The 20,315-nt window shown below is 57.0% G+C and overlaps 1 protein-coding gene across 1 annotated transcript in view; it reads right to left on the bottom strand.

The window, feature by feature from the left end:
* Positions 1–4,428: 4,428 nt before the first annotated feature.
* Positions 4,429–20,315, bottom strand: part of TAF4 (TATA-box binding protein associated factor 4) — a 65,576-nt gene continuing 49,689 nt past the window's right edge. Inside the window, exons 11-15 of the mRNA XM_043553541.1 lie at positions 20,011–20,141; positions 19,220–19,345; positions 18,721–18,777; positions 18,178–18,297; positions 4,429–5,619 (exon numbers count right to left, since the gene is read on the bottom strand). Of these exons, the coding sequence (XP_043409476.1) occupies positions 5,452–5,619; positions 18,178–18,297; positions 18,721–18,777; positions 19,220–19,345; positions 20,011–20,141 (602 nt within the window). The 3' untranslated portion in view covers positions 4,429–5,451. The remainder of the gene's footprint in view (positions 5,620–18,177; positions 18,298–18,720; positions 18,778–19,219; positions 19,346–20,010; positions 20,142–20,315) is intronic.

Here is a 20,315-nt window from a genome sequence, read left to right as displayed (position 1 = left end):
CATCTGGCACCAGATCACGTGGGGCCAGGTCACCTGTCCAGGTGGAGCTGAGGTCCGGCCCAGGGGGGTTTCCCCAGGCTTCACTGAGGTGCACTTTGCATGGGTCAAAATGCACAGACCTCACCTGTCAGCCTGTTTACATCTGTGCACCCCTACGTGACCGCTACGCGGTCACAGAACATTCCCACCGGCCCAGAGGGTCCTGGTGCCCTTCGCGCCAGCCACCAGGGGTAACCACGCGGACGCCTATCACCTCCGGGATTCTCCTGGCCTTGAGCTTCCCACAAATGGAACCAGAGGGACTGACTGGGCTCTTTCTTCATGATTCCTTGGAGATTCAGCTCCACTGCTGAGAGCATCAGCGGTGTATCCCTCTTTCCTCCGGGGCAGTATCGCATCGACAATTACACTACAGTTGGGATCCACTCACCACCTGACGGACGGCGGCTTGTTTCCACCTCAGTCCATGAGCGAGCGGCGCCACAATGAACGTTCGCCTTCGGTCTCTGACAGACAAAGGCATTCAGTTCTCTCAAACAGATATGACCGAGGCAGGAACCGCGAGATCACAGGGAGACGCGCGCTCCATGTGTGGCTCAGTCACATAAGCATCCGACGCTTGATTTCGGCTCAGGTCATATCTCGCAGTTGGTGACTCCGAGCCCCGCGTGGGGCTCTGCACTCACAGCGTGGAGCCTGTTTCACATCCTCTGTCCACCGATCTCTGCCCCTCCCCCACTCACACTCACTCTCTCAAAAATAAACATTAAAAAAAAAAGGGCAACAGTTTTCCAAAGTGGCTGGACTGTTTCACAACGGCGTCCTGCCCCTCAGCGTGATTCTGTCAGCCTCTTTCTTTTTAAAAAAAACTTATGGGGCGCCTGGGGGGCGCAGTCGGTTAAGCGTCCGACTTCAGCCAGGTCACGATCTCGCGGTCCGTGAGTTCGAGCCCCGCGTCGGGCTCTGGGCGGATGGCTCAGAGCCTGGAGCCTGTTTCCGATTCTGTGTCTCCCTCTCTCTCTGCCCCTCCCCCGTTCATGCTCTGTCTCTCTCTGTCCCAAAAATAAATAAAAACGTTGAAAAAGAAAACAAAAATTTTTTTTTAACTTTTATTAACGTTTATTCATTTTTGAGAGACACAGAGACAGAGCGTGGATGGGGGAGGGGCAGAGAGAGAGGGAGACACAGAATCCAAAGCAGGCTCCAGGCTCTGAGCCATCAGTACAGAGCCCTACACGGGGCTTGAAGTCACGAACTGTGAAGTCGGATGCTTAACCCACTGAGCCACCCAGGCACCCCACTCCATTTGTTTGTTTGTTTTTTAATTGTTTAACGTTTATTTATTTTTGAGAGAGTGAGAATGCAAGCAGGGGAGGGGCAGAGAGAGAGAGGGAGACACAGAATCCAAAGCAAGATCCAGGCTCCAAGCTGTCAGCACAGAGCCCGACACAGGGCTCGAACCCACGAACCGCGAGATCATGACCTGGCCAAAGTCTCCGACGCTCAACCGACTGAGGCCCCGGGGGGCCTCGTGTCAGCCTCTTTCAGTCTGAGCCACCACGGTGGGCATGTGGCGGGTCTCACCATGGTTTTGGTTTCCATTTCTCTGATGACCAGTCACGATGGGCAACTTTTCTTTCACTCATCGGCCACCTGTAGGTCTTTCATAAAGCACCCATTCAAGTGTCTCAGACATTTTTTACTGAGCTGTGGAACTCTTTACACACTTTGCATGTGGGTTCCCATCGGGTTTACACCCCGTGCACGCTCTCTCCCGGCCTATGGCCTCCCGTCTGCCTTCACTGGGCATCTTCTGACAGGCAGAACTTAAGTGCACTTTGCCGTTTTTCTCTTTATGGCTTGTGCCTTCCATGTCCATAAGGGTCCTTGCCCACTCCAGTCTTCTAGAAGATCTGGAGTCTCAGCTTCCACATTCAGGCCCGCGGTCCATCTCAAATGAGGCTGCGTGTGCGTGAGGACGGGGTCAAGACTCACCCTCCGCCCTCAGGCCCCCAGTTGCACTAACGTCCGGCCTCCCTTCACTGCGTTGGTGTCTTTGTCAAAAACCCAGTGGCTGTAACACGCGGATCCACTTCTGGACTCTGTGGTGTTCGCTGACCGGGTCTGCCCGCACACGCCAATACCACCCCGGCTCGATTAGCACGGCTTTACGCCAAGTCTTGAAACCTGGGAGCGTGAGCATTTTGATTCCGCTCTAGACCGCCTTGGCTATTCCAAGTCACCTACAGCTCCGTACGGGTCTCCAGACTCAGACCGTCCCGTGGCAGACCATCCGCTGGGGCTCTGAGCGCGGCAGCACCGCCCTCCCCGCAACACCCCGTCCGCTCCATAAACGTGGCACCTTCTCCACTCAGACCTGCTTTCGTCTCTCTCGTCTGGGTGTGAGGGTCTCCCCTGTAGTTCCTTGCACGCATCCCTAGGTATCCTGACCTTGGTCGTGTCGTCGGTGGCCGCGGGTTGCTGGGACGCAGAATCACGGTTCACTTAGGACACTGACCCCCCTCCTACAATCTCACCAAATCCGAATCTGGGCAGCGCGTGTCCGAGTCTTCTGCGTGCGCACAATGGCGCCATCTGGGATTCTTCCTCCATCTTCCTCCTTTCCAAACGTGATGCCTGACTTCCTTTTCCCGCCTTTCTGCTGCAGCGGAGCGGTGAGAGCCGGCGTCCCAGACGACGCCAGCCAGCCCTCTGCCCCCGAGCCCGCCCACGTACCCAAACCCGACCTCGGACGACTGACAACGTGTCATGGTGGGCGCCGACCCACAGCTCCGGTCTGGTGAGGGAAAATGACAGACAGACCCGTGCCTCGTGGCTGCCGGCGGCACCTCGGCCGGGCGCGGCCTCCTGCGGGCGTCACGGCTGTGGCTGCGACCGTCCCCGACCCGGCAGGACGTGCAGACAAGCTGGAAGTCAGTCACACCCACAGAAATCTGAGCACGACCGTCCTCTACCGACTGACCTGATTTATTTCAGGGCAACAGCTTCACGAAAACAAAGAGGTCGTGGTTAGAAAGCACCAGCGTGACCTGCCCGCTAAGTCACCTCGGGCCTGTTCCCGTGGGCGGGAGACTTAGAAACCCTGAAAGCGCTTCCTGCACAGGCTCTGTCCTCGGCCACCACAGGTGTGACAGGCAAGTGTGTCCCCCCAAGAGAGATCAGGGGAGGCTAACCCCCGGCACCTCAGAACATGACCTTACTTGGAGGCAGGGTCTTTACGGAGGTCAAGTTAAAATGAGGTCACTCGTGGTCCCGTGGCAAGGGGCGATTCAGACACGAAGAGGGACACGCACAGAGAAACCGCCACACAAACGTTGCAGCCGAGGTGCCAGCAACGACCAGAGCTGGGCGAGAGCCCTGGCACGGACTCCCTCGCAGCCTCGGGGGAACCCCAACCCTGCCAAACCCTGACCTCACGTTTCTGGCCTCGAGAACGGGGACACAGGCCTCGGGGACACGGCTGGCAACCCCCAGAGACCACGGAACGGGCACCCCGACGCGAGCGGTGTTCTCCAGTGTAACTTGTACGGAAGCCCACACGTCGCTGCGTGTCGTCAGACTAGTTACAATTAACGTGAAAACTGGGCGCCAGGCCCGAGTGCGCCACGGCCGGCTCCAGCAGCGCTCGGGAGGCAGGGCGCTGGCCGGTCCACCACGCTGGCTGGCAGAAAGGAGGCGGGCGTCCTGGAGACCCCATCCGGCTCCGCCACTCTGTGTCCGCACCGGGCTCTCCGGGGCACGAGTCTGTGCTCAGAACCCCCCCCGGGCCCACAAGGGCCTCACCTCGCCTCTCCCCAAGGTGCCCCAGCTGCGAGGACAGGTGCCCAGCGTACCTGTGTCGAGGTGGGGCGGTCCGGCAACGGAAGGCAGGCGGGGTGGCCCGGACGGCCCGAGCACGCGGGGAGGAAACTCGGCTTCGGGCCCTCCTGCCAGGCCTCACTCTGCAGTGCGGAGGTCCTGTCTGCGGAGGTCAGGCTATTCCTCCCCGAGTGGCTGGGGTTTACACACTGATGCTAACAAGGAGCCCCTAAACAAACACCTCAGCGGAACCAGAGCTGAGTCTCTGGCGGCAGATCTAAAACTGGAAAACCGGGAAAAACGGGCAAAACAGATACAGATAAATTTGTTTTTAATAAAGGAGTTAATTTTCTTTCAATCCTATATAAAACAATAGCAATTAAAAACTTCATTTTTGAAAGTAAAATATTTACATATGAACAAGTAACTGTGCAAAATTTACATGAAAAAATGGAAAGACAGGGATTTCCTAAAAGACAAAATAAAAGGCGTAACAGTTTTCGGGCGTCGATAAAAAATACTGATCAGCATTCGGTTCACACTCGCGCGAATTAAAGTCTGACGTGAGGATTCACACGGAGAAAGCCCAAGTATTTACAGTCATAAAAGTACTATCAATAGACAATTTAATACAATAACCTCTGAAAATATAAAGAACCAATTAGTATATTTGTAATAAAAAAATAGGTACAAAGAAGGGGCTTTGCTCTGGACATCTGCGAAGTCGGCCCACAGCTTGCTTACAGTCTCTTAGCAAAATAATTATAGTTTACATAGCCATTTTTATGTTATGTGCCAAAAATTATGTACAATTACTGACAAAATACACCAACCATTTTTCAACACTTGATTCACACTGAGAAACAGTCTTTTGATGATTCTTCTCAACTTTGATTTTATTTCATCTAAGTTTCCACTTTTAGCTAAAAAACACAGTGCAAGTAAAATATATTTATGCTGAAAAGGTTTTCATTTCTTTTAACTTTACAGCTTTACAAACTACAGCAAATAAACTGCGTCTGTACAGGTGCCGACCACGCGCTCGGGAGGAGCCGGCGGCACGGCCTCTCCTGAGCAGGAAGGTGGCTCCGCTCCGCGCGGGCGCGCCGTGGGCTCCGGGCTCCTCGGGGACTCTGGCGAGGGAGGGGACGGGCAGATAAATAGTCTAAAAAATCAGTTTGCTTTGCCAACTGACTAATACAAAAATAAAATAAATGAAATGAGGTCATCGCTGTAGACACACACCTACGCAGTAAGTCGGGTTGAATGAACCAAAACGCACAAATAATGTAGAAACCGCTACGAGGTGACAGAGGGCAACTAATTATTTGCTAAACGATTCCATCAGTTTTTATATATGGCTTGTTTGGCAAGAAGGCCACTCAATCAAAGATGAGTTAAGAGTTAATTGTCCTTTAAGAGGGCCCACGGGCCTCTGTGTTCTCTGTTACAGAAACGTGTTTTCTTCCGCACTGAAGAGTTGACTTAGAAACAGGAATATAAAACTGTTCCGTTGTAAAGAGGTGGCTGTTTTTTAAACAATATCCCATTTGCTTGTTACAAAAGGCGTCATCTGCAAATATATAAAAGCGTCCCAGGCGTCTCCATCCGCGACGCCGCACCCGCCCTGTGCTACTTGAGGAATGCTTTGTAGAGCAACAGTGAATGGCTTGTCTCACGCTCATTCTCTAAACAAAATATGAGGTCCCTGAGGTTGACCCGCGTGATCCTTTGTCGCGTGAACTGTCTGGGGGTTCCGACGCCGGAGCTGCCTGGGACCGCCGAGCCTGGGCCCGACCCCTGGTGACGAGAAAGAAGACAGCCGAGTTAGTGGTGTGCACGGGTGGGCGGGACCCAAGGCGCTGGCAGGAAGGGGCAGGGCCAGGTGCTGGCCCCAGGGCTACGCGCCCACAGCCACTCGAGTTTCCCTACAGGTGTGCCAAGGAACCCTGAAGCTGGAGGAAGCCACGTGTGTGACAGGCTCCTTCCTGCAGACCTGCTCCTGGAGCTGAAGTGCTTTACGGGTCCCTAACAGGGAGGGGGTGCGAGCAGGGGGCACGGCCCCCACACTGACCTCCGGGACCGGTGGTCTCAAGCACCCATATGGGCACTAAACCCTGCAATTCCCAGGGCTCAGACTCCGGCCCTCGGGGCCTGCAGAAGGCACAGGCGGAGGCTCCTGCCCCAGGGGGATGGCAAGACAGCTCCTGGGCTTGAAGCTGGTGTCCCCGACCTCCACGTGTCCAGGCGGCCAGGTGGGACCGATGCCACACCCGGGGCAATCGTGTCGTCCCCATGTCGCCGGCAAAGGCACTTTCCCAATGCTGCAAAGTCTAAACTCCCAGGCTGGGCGGGCGGGCGGGCGGGCGGTTAGCGGGCTGGACCGCAGAGCTCTGGGGTCACCGCGGTCGTCCGCGGCCAACAGGGGGCACCCTGCTCCCAGCCAGTCTCAGCGGGACACTGCCACCTCCGGGCCGACAGCAGCAACTGGGCTCAGGGCCTGCACCGCTGGGGAACAGCCGAGCTTCTGCGAGTCTCTGACGCCTGCACGTGGACAAGGAGTCACTGGGGGCGGTGTTCCCGGATGCGTCGTGTTGGGTCCTGGGGTTCCAGCACCGCATCTCCGTCCGACCACACAACTCCCAACTGCGTGGTGCCTGGTTCTCCGTTCAGAATGAAAACTAAGCATCTGTGTTCTGATGGTTAAAGTTGCTCGTGCATATTTCAAGTGCAAACATAACACAGGGTATTTTTACCGCATGTTCTCACAGCTTAGGAAGGTGGGAGGAAAGGGTTCCCCGACAGCTGAAGAAGAGCCCTGCCCTGACCAGGCCGCAGTTCCGGGAGCCGGCCAGCAGGTGGCGGGCGAGGCCCACGCACGCTCCGGGCACCAGGTCCCTCTGCCACCTGAGCCGTTTCCCCCAGGGGAGTCCCTGTGCACACGCACCCATCTTTGACCTCAATTACAATTTGCACCCCCTCCACCACCCTTCACGGCTGAGGTCCCTCCTCCAGGCCAGGTTGCGTGGCAGCTACTTTTCCTTGTTTGGAAGAACAATTCTGGTCTCTCCGTGCTTTCCTGAGCCTCGGTAACAGCCCTAAAGGAGCATTTTGTGCAAGACACACACCGCGCCACCCCCCCCCTTCCCCGCAGAGGCTTGTGATGACGTTGGAGCAGCAGGAGCCCGGGGGCCCGTCGGGGGCCCGCCGCTCTGCACCCCAGACACCATGGGGAGAGCCCAGCACGCCGAAGCAGAGGCCAGTTTCTGGAAAGACAGCTGCCCGCGGACGGTGGCCTGCCCTCTGCACCTCCCCTGCGGACGCCAAGACTCACGGGGACAGGCGCAGCCATGCAGAGAGCAAAGGCACTACCTACGTAACGGACCGAAACATCTCTGCAACACGCGTGACCAATTCTGGACCACGTCTGATGTTTCTACTTTCCAAACAGAAAGCCAACAGCCAAAAACAGGTAGGACAGGGCCCCCACTTCAGGTGGAAATTACCGGGTCAGAACTCAAGACAAATAATACCTGCGATATTATTCCAATATTTCTTAGAAACCACAACTGGTCTCAAAGCGTTAACGGGCAAGTGAGCCGGTGGAGTGCCGCCCCCAGGTGCAGGCGGCACGCTCTGAGGGCCAGCGAGAAACTTCAATTCCTGGTGTTTCTATGGATGTTGTAAAAAGCCGATGTTCAAAGATATCCTACTTAATACTCACATTACTTCTAATTACACGGGCCGAGCACCGTTTCCCCATCTCATGCCAAAACGGAAGGACGCAGTTCACCGTCCTCCCTCCAGGGTCCTGGTCATACTGCTCGTCGGGTATTCTGGCTGCGGGAGGGGTCACAGGAGCCCGGAGCCCGGGAGAGAGGACGGCCGTGACCACCCAGCCTACCGACACCGCGCCCGGCCCAGAATCACGGAACAACCGGTGGGGGCGGGGATGGCCCCCAGGGGGAGCGGTGACGCCCACACCCCATCAAAGGGCTGCCTTGCCCGGTCTCTGCAGGCGCTGGGATAAGAGCAAGGCGACCCTGGATGTATCGCTTGCACGCAGCAGGTCCTCCCCTGAAAACGGCACGTCGCACACCTGTCAGCCCGGTCACGGGACTGGTCCAAGACAAAAAAAAAGAGCTATTTCTTTTGAAGGCAACCTTGCCATTGGCAAAATGCCACAATCGATCTGACAGGCAATGAGCACCTGGTGTAAAACCAAATGGGAAAAACCCCACTTTGCGTCCAAATCCCGGCTCATGGGGCCACCTCAGTTGGGGGCCAATGCTCACAGGGAGAGAAGCCCCCGGCGTGGCTGGGTGCTCGCCATGCGTGCCGACACGTGAGCCCCGGTGCCAAGGGCCCTTGGGCACGGTCTCAGGGAAATGTCCACCTCGGGGCCACAGCAGCCAAGAGCCCTGCACTCGGGCCCCCAGAAGCACGGCCAAGCGGCTCCCGAGCGAGGGGCCCCTCAAGGCTGCGTCCCCGCCCCGCGTTCAGCTGGACAGCCAGGAGCCTGGGCCGAACCGGTTCCAGTGAATCCAAGGGCACAGCCTCCGGCCGGCTCGCCCTGCTCCCCTCAGTTCCCCAACTCGCCTGCACCCGTCTCTGCGCCTTCCCTGTCCACGAAACAGAGCACCCGGTGCAGACGGGCGGCCGGGAGTACACGCGGCGGCAAAGACACGCAGGTACTCTCCTCAGGAGGACACATACCACTCAGTCACCCCGACACCTCCCTCCGTCTCCCCAAAACCAACTCAGAACAAGAAGGCACCAATCTACCCAGGCATCGCTCCATCGGCAGACGTGGCGGCACGGAGCGCCCTGCTCCAGAAAGACTCCAGATGAGAACACCTGGCAGGTCCTCCTGAACCCATAAGGTGGCGTGGCAAAGGCAGAGGATGGAGACAGCGAGGGGCCGCGGTCTGACAGAGGCCACCCAGAATGGCCGGTCCACCCCAGTCTAGCGTCCAGAGTCCTCAGAACACAGAGCCTCCGACAAGGGAAGGAACTAAAGGGACACTGAGGCTCCTGCAAGACCAGGACGTCACCGCCAAAGGACACAGGACCCTCCAGGACCCTCCTACAAGCAACGCAAACAGAAAACCGGCCACACTACCCGACTGCTCAGCGCGGTCAGAAGAGGGCGCCATCAGACCGCAAGTCTGATGAGACACCCAAACCTGGCAAAAGTGACCCAAGATTAGCAAGTCCGTCAAGATCTACCGCAAAAATCAGAAAACAGAATTCCACGCACATCAGAGACTGTCTGGAAAAACAAGAAAACCATTAAGACAACACTTCCAACAACCAAAAGATGTCCTGAAACATTTGAGGACATGAGAAGTGCCCTGAATGAAAAATCCCTAACGTTAAGAGAAGTAGATTAAAAAACAGAAGGGATGAGAGTGGAGTAAATGCAAGAAAAAAATGGGGAGGAGACACAGAGATCTCTCAGAAGTGCATGAATTAACTGCAAGGCACCGAGGGCAGACCCGCGAGGAAAGGCAGGCTCATGAGGGGCGCAGCCGCGGAAGGTCTGGGGAAGGGCAGGTGGCGGGCAAGCAAAGGCCTGTGTTAGCAGAGCCTCCGAAGAAGGAAGCGGACAGAGCACAGCAGACACGGAAGCCAGAGTCCAGGAACCAGAAAGACCAAATCTACACACTGAAAGTTCCCATGAAAACCGACTCTGACATCTCCTCGTGAAATTGCTAGTTTTCAAAGATCAAGACAAGGCCTCGTGTATAAGAGACAGCAAGTGACAAAGGCCAGTGAATCGGCCTGGCATCGGGGCTTCTCAAAACCAGCTTCCAAAGCAGGACGACCACGGACGCTCATTCACAGAAGGACTGAAAGAAAGTGCGAGCCAAGGATCTTATATCCAAGCCAGGCCATCCTCCCTATCGAAGCCACAGAAAGACCTTTTGCAACACGCAAGTGTCGGGGATTCTGCATGGAGGCCTCCGCGGGCTGGGCCACAGTGCAGTCGCCATCCAAGCCAGGAATGGGCAGGGGACACGCGCAGGGCTGGGGCGGGCAGAAGCACTTGTAAGGAAACCACACCGCTTACTGAAGCTGAGGAGGGGCCCGGCGGGAGGGCGGAGAGCAAGGGGCATGTGCACTGGCTGCTGCGAGAAAGTGGGCGGGGCTCAAGCCCTATGGGACCTAAGAAGCTGAACAGCTAAGAAAAACCAGGGGACATTGAACAAGGTTTATGTGCAAAAATAACCACCAGAATACAACCGTAAGCCTTCCTAAATACAAACATTTTAATTAAAGAGCAAAGAATATGCACTTCAGAGGAAGAGAATCACAGCAAACGTAAGAAATAGGCATAGTTATAAAACACTGTGAGACAGAAGAGACCAAGCGTGTTGATCATATCAGAAGAAGGCGAATGGGCTCAATTCACCTAATAGAGAGAAAGCTTTTCGATTCGGCTCAGAAAACAAGACGTAGGCACGTGCTATAGATGTGAGCCACACCTAAAATCAGGAAGTATAAGACCAAAGCAGGGACAGAGATTCTCTCTGGTGAGGGAAGTGCAGAGAGCGGGGTGAATGATGGTCCTAACTCAGGACACAGCAGAGCTCAAGCCCACTGGACAACGGCAGACATTTTTTAACGCTAAAAGTGCCAATTCACAGAAGATGTGACACTTCTGAATACTTCCGTACCCAACAACGTGGCACACACAGCCCAGCTACAAAGCATCAGCTGCAGAAGACACAGGAGATAAAGACAGAAACGCACGAGTGACACAGACTTTACATCGCCACAGTCCGTACGAGACCCATTGAATGGACAAGAATAAGCAAGGATTCAGAAGACTGGTCAGCTTGAGCAGCAGGTGCGTGTTGTGGAAATCTATTAAGCTCTACGCCGTTCGGGAGAATAGGCCTGTTCTCAGGCACCCACAGCACAGTCACCAAGATTCCCCGTGTCACCACCGGACTGGCACAATTTTAAACAATCCTGAACAATCTCCCGCGGTGCTGGTGAGACGGGGGAAGGCGAAGCGACCCGATCTTCGGGAGGGGAGCCCAGCTCTTCCTAACAAGACCTCCTGGCAACTTTGCTGCGCCCTCAGCGGTGCGCCCCAGAACACAAAGACCCTCGGGCACAAGGTCATCCGGCGTGGCACAATGGCACACAAGTCATCGTTAAATGAAGGAATAAGCGGGGGGGGGGGGGGGGGGTGCGGAAAGGACGGAGGGCAGACAGCACCACCGCCACTGCAGGAGACAGCCACACGGGAAAAGTAGGAGCTCATGGCGTGATCGCCCGGCAGGCGCCACTTTAGCCAAAGGATCCAAGTCGCCACAACGTGACACGCTCAGAAGGGCACCTTATCCCTTTTGTGAATTCTAGCTAAAATTATGGAACGTGCACTTAATCGTGAGGAAACCCAGGATGAACCCAACTTGAGGGACTCTGTACCAAATGAGTGACCCCCACACTTCGTGAGTGTTGAGATCAGGAGGGAACAAGGAGCGACGGAGGAAGGAGCAAAGAGGGTCCTGAGTGACAACAGGAAAAGGTCCCCAGGGGGACGACGGGGACAATCACAGATAAAATATTTGCAAAAGAAACATCTGGTCAGGGACCATCACCCCAAACAAACTGTGCACACAACTCACAAAACTCAACAATAATAAACCTGAATGAAAAACGGGCCGGACACCCGAGCAGGCCCCTCACCGGAGAAGACGCACAGATGCAGACGGGCGCGGGGACAGACGCTCCGCATCACAGGTCGTCAGGGAGACGCAAATCACAACAGCGAGGCACCACGCACGCCTGTCACCGGGGCCCAAACCCACGACCCTGACGACCCCAGACGCTGGCGAGGGCGCGGAGCGGCAGGAGCGCTCGGCCGTGGCCGGCGGGAACGCACGACGGGGCGGCCGCTTTGGAGGCGAGTCTGGTGTTTTGCTACAAAACGAATCATAGTCTCACCGGACGAGCCGGCAATCGTGTGCCTTGCGATTTATCTACACGAGTCAGAAACTCGTGTCCACACGAAAACCTGCCCACGGATTTTTACAGCGGCTGTGCTCGCGGCTGCCAAAACTTGGAAGCGACCACGGCGTCCTTCAGAAGGTGACGGATAAACTGTGGCAGATCCACAACGTGGACCATGACTCCGTGCTCACAAGAAACGAGCTCTCGGCCGCGAAAACGCAGGGAGGAGGCTCCGACGCTCGTCACTAAGGCAGGAAGCCGATCTGAGGAGCCCCCACACGTGAGTCCGGCTACACGACTTCCTGGAAAGGCACAGCCGTGGACACGTAAAGGGTCAGTGGCCGTCGGGGTGGCGGCAGGTGGGGGTGACGGCAGCGGGGAGATGAACACGCGCAGCTCGGGGGGTCTCGGGGCCGTGGAACTAGAGCATGCGATGCTGTGAAGGCAGGGGCACGTCACCGCACGTTTGTCCAGACCCGCAGAACGCGCGACGCCGAGAGTGACCCCAAGGCGCGCGTGGACTCGGTGGTGATGACGCGTCTGTGGAGGCTCATCAGTTTTCGTAAATGTAGCCTCCGGTGGGTATTGACAGTGGGGAGGCTGTGCGTGTTCGGGGGCAGGTAGCACGCGGGAAATCTCTGTACTTTCAGTCAGTTTCGCTATGAACCTAAAACTCCTCCAAAAAACAAGGTGTATTATAATTTTAAAAAATTAAATTCTGAAAAACCAAATCAAATAAGGTCTTATGAACCATCTAAGCACACTGACGGCTCACTACAGGAAGCTGGGTGAGGGGTGTATAGAAATACTCCAATATTTACCTAACTTTTCCACGGGTCTAAAATTAGTTCAGGGGCGCCGGTGGGGCTCAGTCGGTTAAGCATCTGACTTCGGCTCAGGTCATGATCTCACGGTTTGTGAGTTCGTGCTGACACCGTGGAGCCCCTCTCAGAGCCTCTGTCCTGCTCTCCCTCTGCCCTTCCCCCGCTCACACGCTCCTGCCCTCTCTCTCTCTCTCTCTCTCTCAAAAATAAACATTTAAAATAAATGAATAAACAAAATCAGTTAAAAAAAAAGTTACTTTAAAAAGACATATCCCAAGGAAATAATCCCAAACTAAAAAAGAAAAAGAACTAAGCATTACCACTGATGAGGAGAGGCATATGGAGAACTTTTTAAAGTACGGATTTTATGTTAATTGTTATATATGTAACACATAAGCCTCCCTCTGAAGTTCAAAAACAGACAAAAGCAACAACGCATGAAAGAACCTCCCAGAACAGTGTTTGGCGACCTGCGTCTCTCCACCGTGTCGCTCAGGGTCCTCGCGCTCACCGCAAGCAGCCACCTCGTGCCCGGCCCTCCCCGTGGGGTTTGGAAACACACGCTCGTCCCGCTCCTTGGCGTGTCCTCCAGACACATCTGAACCCAGTCGGACCTTCACCCACGGGCCTTGCCCACCTGCCCGCCCCTCCCCCCAGCGCCGGGGCCTCAGCAGCCAGAGCGTCTGGGAGGCCGGGTGTGCTGAGCGAAAGACCAAACACATCGGCAGTGACGGCACTCGATCTCCCACGGACACGGACTCACAGGCGAGGACGGGGAGGAGGCCGGGAAGCCGCCCCTGGGTGCGGACCAGAAGCGGGGTGCCCGCCGGAGCGCGGGGACCGCTTCAGATGCAGAAGGGCCGTGCCTGCACACACCTTCCTCCGCGTGGACTGCAGAGGGGCCTGGAACCGGCGCGCACAGCTCAGAAGCGGCCTCCACACGCCACCCCCCGCGGGGACCGGGGCTCCTGGCCGGGAGCCCGAGGGCGCAGGAGTACCGGAGGCTCCGGATGCCTCTCCCGCCGGTAAAACCACGACGTGTCAACAAGGGTGACATTTCAAAAGGATATAGAAACAGCTTGAAGGAGCTTCCACTGCCCAATCTAGAAATAACGAGAGATTGATTACAACCCACTGAAGACCACGGGAGACCACGGCCCCGGCCACGGTGGCGAACAAACGCACGAACAAACGGGCGGACGGAGGACGCAGGGAAAGGTCTTCCTGCAGCAGAAGGCGTGAAGGGGACAGACGTCACGGCCTGCAGCCGCAATGACGCTGAGGCCGGGGTGGCCCGCGGAGTCCTGGAGCACCTCCTCGCTCAAGGCGAACAAATACTAACCAAACGGCGGTGACTACACGCCGGACAGTGTGGCCGAACCTGGTGACCACGGTCCGTATCAGTGGGAAGGTCACCACACGGGGTGCTTCCTCATGTGACAGACTGGACACAGTGCCATCGAGATGGAGGCGTTTCTGCCAGAGTCACACAGACCTAGGCCGAGGCTCATCCCGTGGACGGAAGTGCCGTCCCCTGAGTGCTGGTGAGAACGAGGGATCCGTTAACAGGCTCACGTGCAAGCCAACCAGATGCCCCACGTCCCTGCACAGACGTGGAGATGCTACTGGGGCCACTGGTGACACGGGGGCAGGCCCGAGGACAGGCAGACATCCCGCCTGGAGGTCTGTGCGGCCTCGTGCCAGACAGGGCCCGGCAGTAGCAGCACTAGGGGTGCAAAACACTCCATCAGAGGAACGTATACACACACACGTTTAACACACACACACACACACACACACACACACACACACACGAGACACCGTGACGGGGTCGGGGTCATGCAACACTCAGAACTGAGAGCATAAACAAAGAGCTGCGTGCACTCCTCCTACAACTCTTCTGTAGGTTGGAAACGATTCTCAATTAAAAGAAAGTGTATTTTTAAATAAGCACCGTCTGCTGGGAAGACAGCAACGGGGGCAGCAGTTTCATCTTCCCAAAGGCCCGTGTATGACTCACGGCAACTGAGCGGCCAAACCCAAGACCAGCAACTGCTATTTAGAGCAAACCCCGCGAAGATGAGCCGCAGGCGGCCACAAGCCCGAACGGGACCCCCAGAACTGTGCAGGCCGGGCTACCGCCGGGCTGGAGGCCTCAGGGGGCAGCGGCCACAGAGCAGCATCCCGTGGACGAGATGGGGAGGTGGGAAACGAGGTGGGCAGGACGGGGCGGTGGAGACAGGGACGGCCCAGGGGCGAGGCGGGGAGGGGAGCCGTGGATGCTGAGAGCAAGCGTCCAGCACACGAAGGCCACGAGAGAGGGGCTCCGCCAGGTTCGCAGGCTACCTCAGACACACACGCCCATCGAGTTCGAGGAAACGAAAGTCACGTGAAAAGAGCCAACGGACAGCACGAGGATTGAACCCCTCCCCCCCAAGTTGCTACAGGGAAGAGAGAAAACGAAGACGGGTAACATCCTTGCAGACAGTGAAAAACACCGAGAAGACGGAATCAACAAACAGACCAAAACTGTAACGGTGTACCTCAAAACAAGCTAAGAGACACTGGCGACAGTCGTAAAGAACAAGAGAAGCCGGAGTTAGCGAAACTCAGAAACGAGGCGCCAGAGTTGAGAAAACATTAGACAGAAAACTCAAGAAACCACGAGCACAAGAACGTGAGCGCAAGTGAGGCCGACAGAGGGTTCAAGAGGCAAAGGACGACACAACGGTCCCCGTCGGGGTCTCCAAGGAGAAGCCGGGGAAACAAGCCACCAAAGACGTTCCCGAACGAAAACAGACTTGAGGCTGCGTGAACGCCACCCATACCCGAGACCGCCAACCCAGACAACCGGTTCCAAGGAAAATTAAAGGCTCGTAAGAAAAAAAAAACAAATTCTTTGGGTAACTTGGGCTAAAAGAACACATGACGTGTAAGAGAAATAAAATTAGACTATCGTCAGGCCTGAACAGCAACACTTTATGCCAGGAATAAATATCCGGAGTAACACGTTCAAGATTCTCGAGGGAAGCAAATGGGAGACAAGGATTTCACAGCTACGCACACGGGCCTGCAAGCACACAGGGCACGAGCTGCTTCCGCGTGTAAGCACCTGCAGACGCCCTCCCCACGAACCATCCCGAAACAACCCGGCAGAGGAATCACAGAAAACCGAAACGACCACACAGACACCAACATCGAGATGAATCATCAGTGTGACGCACACGGTCCCTCGAGGAACCCTGCGGGAGGACGAGGGGGACCGCGGGGCGATGCGCTGCTGCAGCGAGCGAGGCCGCTACATGCTCGACACGCACGACAGGACGCGCCCGGCCGGAGCCCCGCCTGCCCGAGCGGGAAGACCCTGCTCCCACCCCAGCACCCAGCCGCAAGGCCACCTGCCCTTCCCCGGGAGCCACCTGGACGGGGGAGGCAGTGTCTACGGGGGGCGCACTAGGTCAGAGGGGCGTTCCACAGACCCTTACTGACGCCAAAGGGAAAAACAAAGCGCCCGACCGAGTCAGGATGAACCGTCTGCTAAGCGAGAACCCGCACTCCTGGAAGGGAGTCCATCTGCCGCCCACAATCTCCAGCACCGAGTGGCAATCGCTAGACACGCAGAGAAACAGGAAAGTGGGACCCGCAGGTAAGGAGAAGGGCAGCCAGCAGAGACGGCCTGAGCCCAGACCCTGGACCCGCACGGGCGTTAAAGCAGCCTTTTTTTTTTCTTAATTTTTTTTTTTTTCTTAACGTTTATTTATTTTTCAGACAGAGAGACAGAGCATGAATGGGGGAGGGGCAGAGAGAGGGAGACACAGAATCCGAACAGGCTCCAGGCCCTGAGCTGTCAGCACAGAGCCCGACGCGGGGCTCGAACTCACGGACCGCGAGATCATGGCCTGAGCCGAAGTCGGACGCTTACCCGACTGAGCCACCCAGGCGTCCCATAAAGCAGCTTTTATGAACAGGCCAAAGGCAGGATGTCCCGGGGGCTGTGGTCTCTCTCAACACGTGAGCAGACAGGGAACTTCAGCAAAGAATCAGAAACCGTAAGAAAGACTGGAAACCCCAGAACTGTGAACACATTGGCGGGCGCGAGCTTCAGTGGGTGGGCTCCACGGCTGCCTGCGGGTGACATGGCTCCCTGTGGTCAGGGGGCCTGAGGACAAACAGGGGAAATCATCCTGCCTGAAGATGAAAGAAAAATGAACAGTCTCAGACACCCAAGGGCAACATCACCAGGTCTCATGTACGTGTCGCTGGCAAGTCCAAGAGGAAAAGCAAACCAGAACCGGAAAAAATTTTGAAGAAATGAAGGCCACCATGTCCCCGATTTGAGGAGCTTCTTCTACGGATCAAAGAACCCCAAGCAGGCCAAATGTCAAGAGAACCAAGTCTAAAAAGAACCGAGACAAACTTCTCAAGTTTACAATGAAAACGTCAAAGCAGCCAGAGAAGGGAGATCCGTCAGGTGCGCGGCACAAGCGTAAACCATGTGGGGCCCAAAGACACCGGAAGCACGTCTTCCACGGGAGAGAGACGGTCACACATCCATCGCAGCTGCTGATCAGGTTAGGAAAAAGGGGTCTGCCATTTTGCAAAACACGCCAGGAAACCTCCCACCTTTTTTGTGATCCGGAACGAGACAGCACAGCATTGGGACGGGGATGCCCTCCGCAGCGTGAAGGACTCCAGTCGTGATACAGAGGGGCTCGGGGAGCAGGGGCATGACGGGTGCCTGGTCGTGGGGCTCCCACATCCCTCTTAGCACGTCCTCACCTAAAGTACACGGCACCCATCTGGACACGCTCAGCTCCTTCAGGAGCGTAGAATGCAAAAAAAAAGGGCTGTCTACCCAGACTTTTGCGTTCAGGGAAAGTACTGTTCAAAGTTGAGGGGGGGACGCCATCCCTTTCGAGTAAACAGAAGCTGAGCGAACCCCGCCCCGCCCCGCCCCCACCAGCGCCCCGCCCACCAGAAATGCCAGATGCGGTCCTGTGGGCCGAGGGAAACGCTGCTCGCGCAGGCCCGGACCGTGGCCTCCAGAAGCAGAAACTACACACGCCAACGGGAAACGCCAGGCTCTCTTTCTTCTCGTAACTTAAAACACAACAGACGGTAAACCAAGATAACAAAATCCTAAGGTTGGGTTTGCAACCGTGTGTGAAGGTATCACAACAAACAACACGAGAAACCAACAAAATCTGGACACACGGAAAGCGGCACGGGTCCCTCTCCCCGGCACCCGGACTCCCGGCCCGGCTCCTCGCCCGCCCCACGCACGGGCCTCTTCCAACAGCTCCTTCCGCGGGCGGCCCGACGCTCACCGCGTCCACGCACGCGGACCAAGCCTCCGTGTGGCGAGAACCCGGGCTCCCGCAGCATCCACGACAAGCTGACGTGAGCGTGAGGTGTCGGGCGCACAAGTACTCCAGGGAGGCCCGCGGGGTGGGGGGGGGGGGGGGGGCGCAGGGTGGTCGAGGATCCTGGGCACCTGCCCGACCTGGCGAGCGGAGACGCCCCCGGGGCCCCTCCAGCCCTCCTCGCCGCCGCCACGGTACCGTACCTCCGTCCCCGACCCTGGTCCCGGAGAGTCCACCTTCCGCTTCTTCCGGGGCCCGATGGCAGCGAGCGCGGTGAGGTTGGCGTCCCGCTGCCTCATCTGCGCCAGTTCCTGCTGCTGCATCTTTGTCGAGAAAAGGAAAACAAGGACCGTCAGGTCACACGCGTGGCTCTCGCTTTGCTACGAAAAACACAGAGGCGGCAGCGGGTCTTCGGAAACCGTCAAAGTTAAAATTCCTCTCACGTTTGGCTTCAACGGTAAGCTTATCCCGCAATCAGAAAAATGAAGCAGAAGCAGACGCGCGCCTCTCAAAGCCCGGAGGACGTAACGAGTTGAAAGTACAAAGGCTACGGCGCACCCAGGGGGAAACACCACCGCATCTGGGAGCGGGACGCGGGCTGTCCGCAGCCGCCTCGAGCAGCTGTGCCGGTGCCCGTCGCACAGAAACACCGCCCCTTCCTCACCCTTTCTTGTGTGGCACGAGCAGGTTACGTAAGACTCTATTCTCAAGCGTAGAGCAAAGACTCTCTGGCTGAAGACGCTTACCTCTTTTGCCTTCTGTTTCAACCTTAGCTGTTCCGGGTCTTCTTGTCTGGATCGAGACTATTTTTTAAAGAGGTAAAAAGAAAAATAAGCTCGGACCTAAGTGTTCATCGTCTAACAGACACGCTATCTTACTCACGATACGGTAACATCCAGATTGTATGACGGGACATATGTTACATTTTTCATTTTTCAACGCTTTTTTACGGCCCAAACGTAACAATTTAGGCTGCATGCCATGGGGAAAAAAACAGCCATCATGAAGGTCAGTCCCCCTGGAGAAGAGCTCACACGTGGCTTTCACCATGCCTGCCGGTCAAGGGCTCTGACGGACGGTGGGCCAGGTCGGCCCAAGGGGCTCTGGCTCAGGTCCGCAGCCCACCCGAGGCCCCCTTCCAAATCAAATGCGTCATGCCTTCGGGCCCGGGCCGGCCCCAACAGCACGCTGGCCTCCCGGGGCCTGGGGTGGGAGCGGCCGGCCGCGAGAAGCGCACACACTTGCCTTGGCCGCCCGCATGAGGATCTCTCTCTCTTGCTCGTCTTTCCTCTGCTTTTCAATTTGATCAAGCTGCTCAAAAAATTTGAGCTGAGCCCGGACATCACTTGCCTGCTCGTATCTGTCATCATCCTACAGAAAGGCAAGAACACGGTCACAATAAACCCGGGGACCGGGCCGGACGGGCTGCGCACACCCCGCTTCCCCAGAGCGAGTCCTACGGAGCCCCGCACACCCGCCCCCGGCCCGGATGGCCTGCGTGGGACGGGTCTGCAGGCCAGCATGCAGACGGAGTCTCAGTGAGCCGTGCTGGGGCTCACGAGGGGTTTCCACCTCAAACGCTCGTGCATCATTTGATTTTCACTGCCACTCTGAGGGCACGGGCCTCACGCGGCTGAGCCCCTCTGCACAGCTCCCACGTGAGGACAGAGGAAGGCAGACCCCACCCTGCAACCTGCCCCTGAAGGCAGGACCTCGGTGCAGGTGACCCTCCACGACACAAACGGGGCAGCGGCCCGAGTCACGGGAGCAGGGCTGGCTCGGGGCCGTGGGCATGCCACGGTGGCACTGGCAGGGGCTCCGGGACCCCCACCCCGGCCCCGGCCCCGTGCCTCATGCAGGCCCGGCCTGCCCTCCTCCTCCGGCCGGGCGCACGGCGCTGAGGCAGCTCCGTGGAGAATTCGGAGCCAACGCGACACCTGTGCGGCCCCGCGCGCCCGGTGCAGGAAGAGGCTTCCCGGCAGGACCGACCCGGAGTCCACGGCCAGCTCGGCCTCTTCAGGACGGCAGCGTGTTACCTTGTACGAGAAGTTCTTCTGCTGGGCCGTCTCTGATATTTTCTCCACGAGATTCTGTAGCCTCTGCTGCGTGGCGTGTGATACGTAACTCACAACGTCCGGATGCAACTCCGTGATGCCGTGTTTTTTACCTGGGGGTAGGCAACGCTTTAGCCGCCGAAGCTCCTTCTCTCCTCTCCGAGTCACCGTTCTGTCTTCCACGACTCACCGCTCAGAGCGACCGGAGGGCGGCCTGGACAGGCCCTCGGGGCAGGGGTGGGGGTGGGGGGTCGGTCTACACCCGCTGCAACTACCTGAGAACCACC

Source organism: Prionailurus bengalensis, chromosome A3 (genome assembly GCF_016509475.1).
Source record: "Prionailurus bengalensis isolate Pbe53 chromosome A3, Fcat_Pben_1.1_paternal_pri, whole genome shotgun sequence".
In the NCBI taxonomy this organism is placed as follows: Eukaryota; Metazoa; Chordata; class Mammalia; order Carnivora; family Felidae; genus Prionailurus; species Prionailurus bengalensis.
This window is presented reverse-complemented; position numbering and strand designations above follow the sequence as displayed.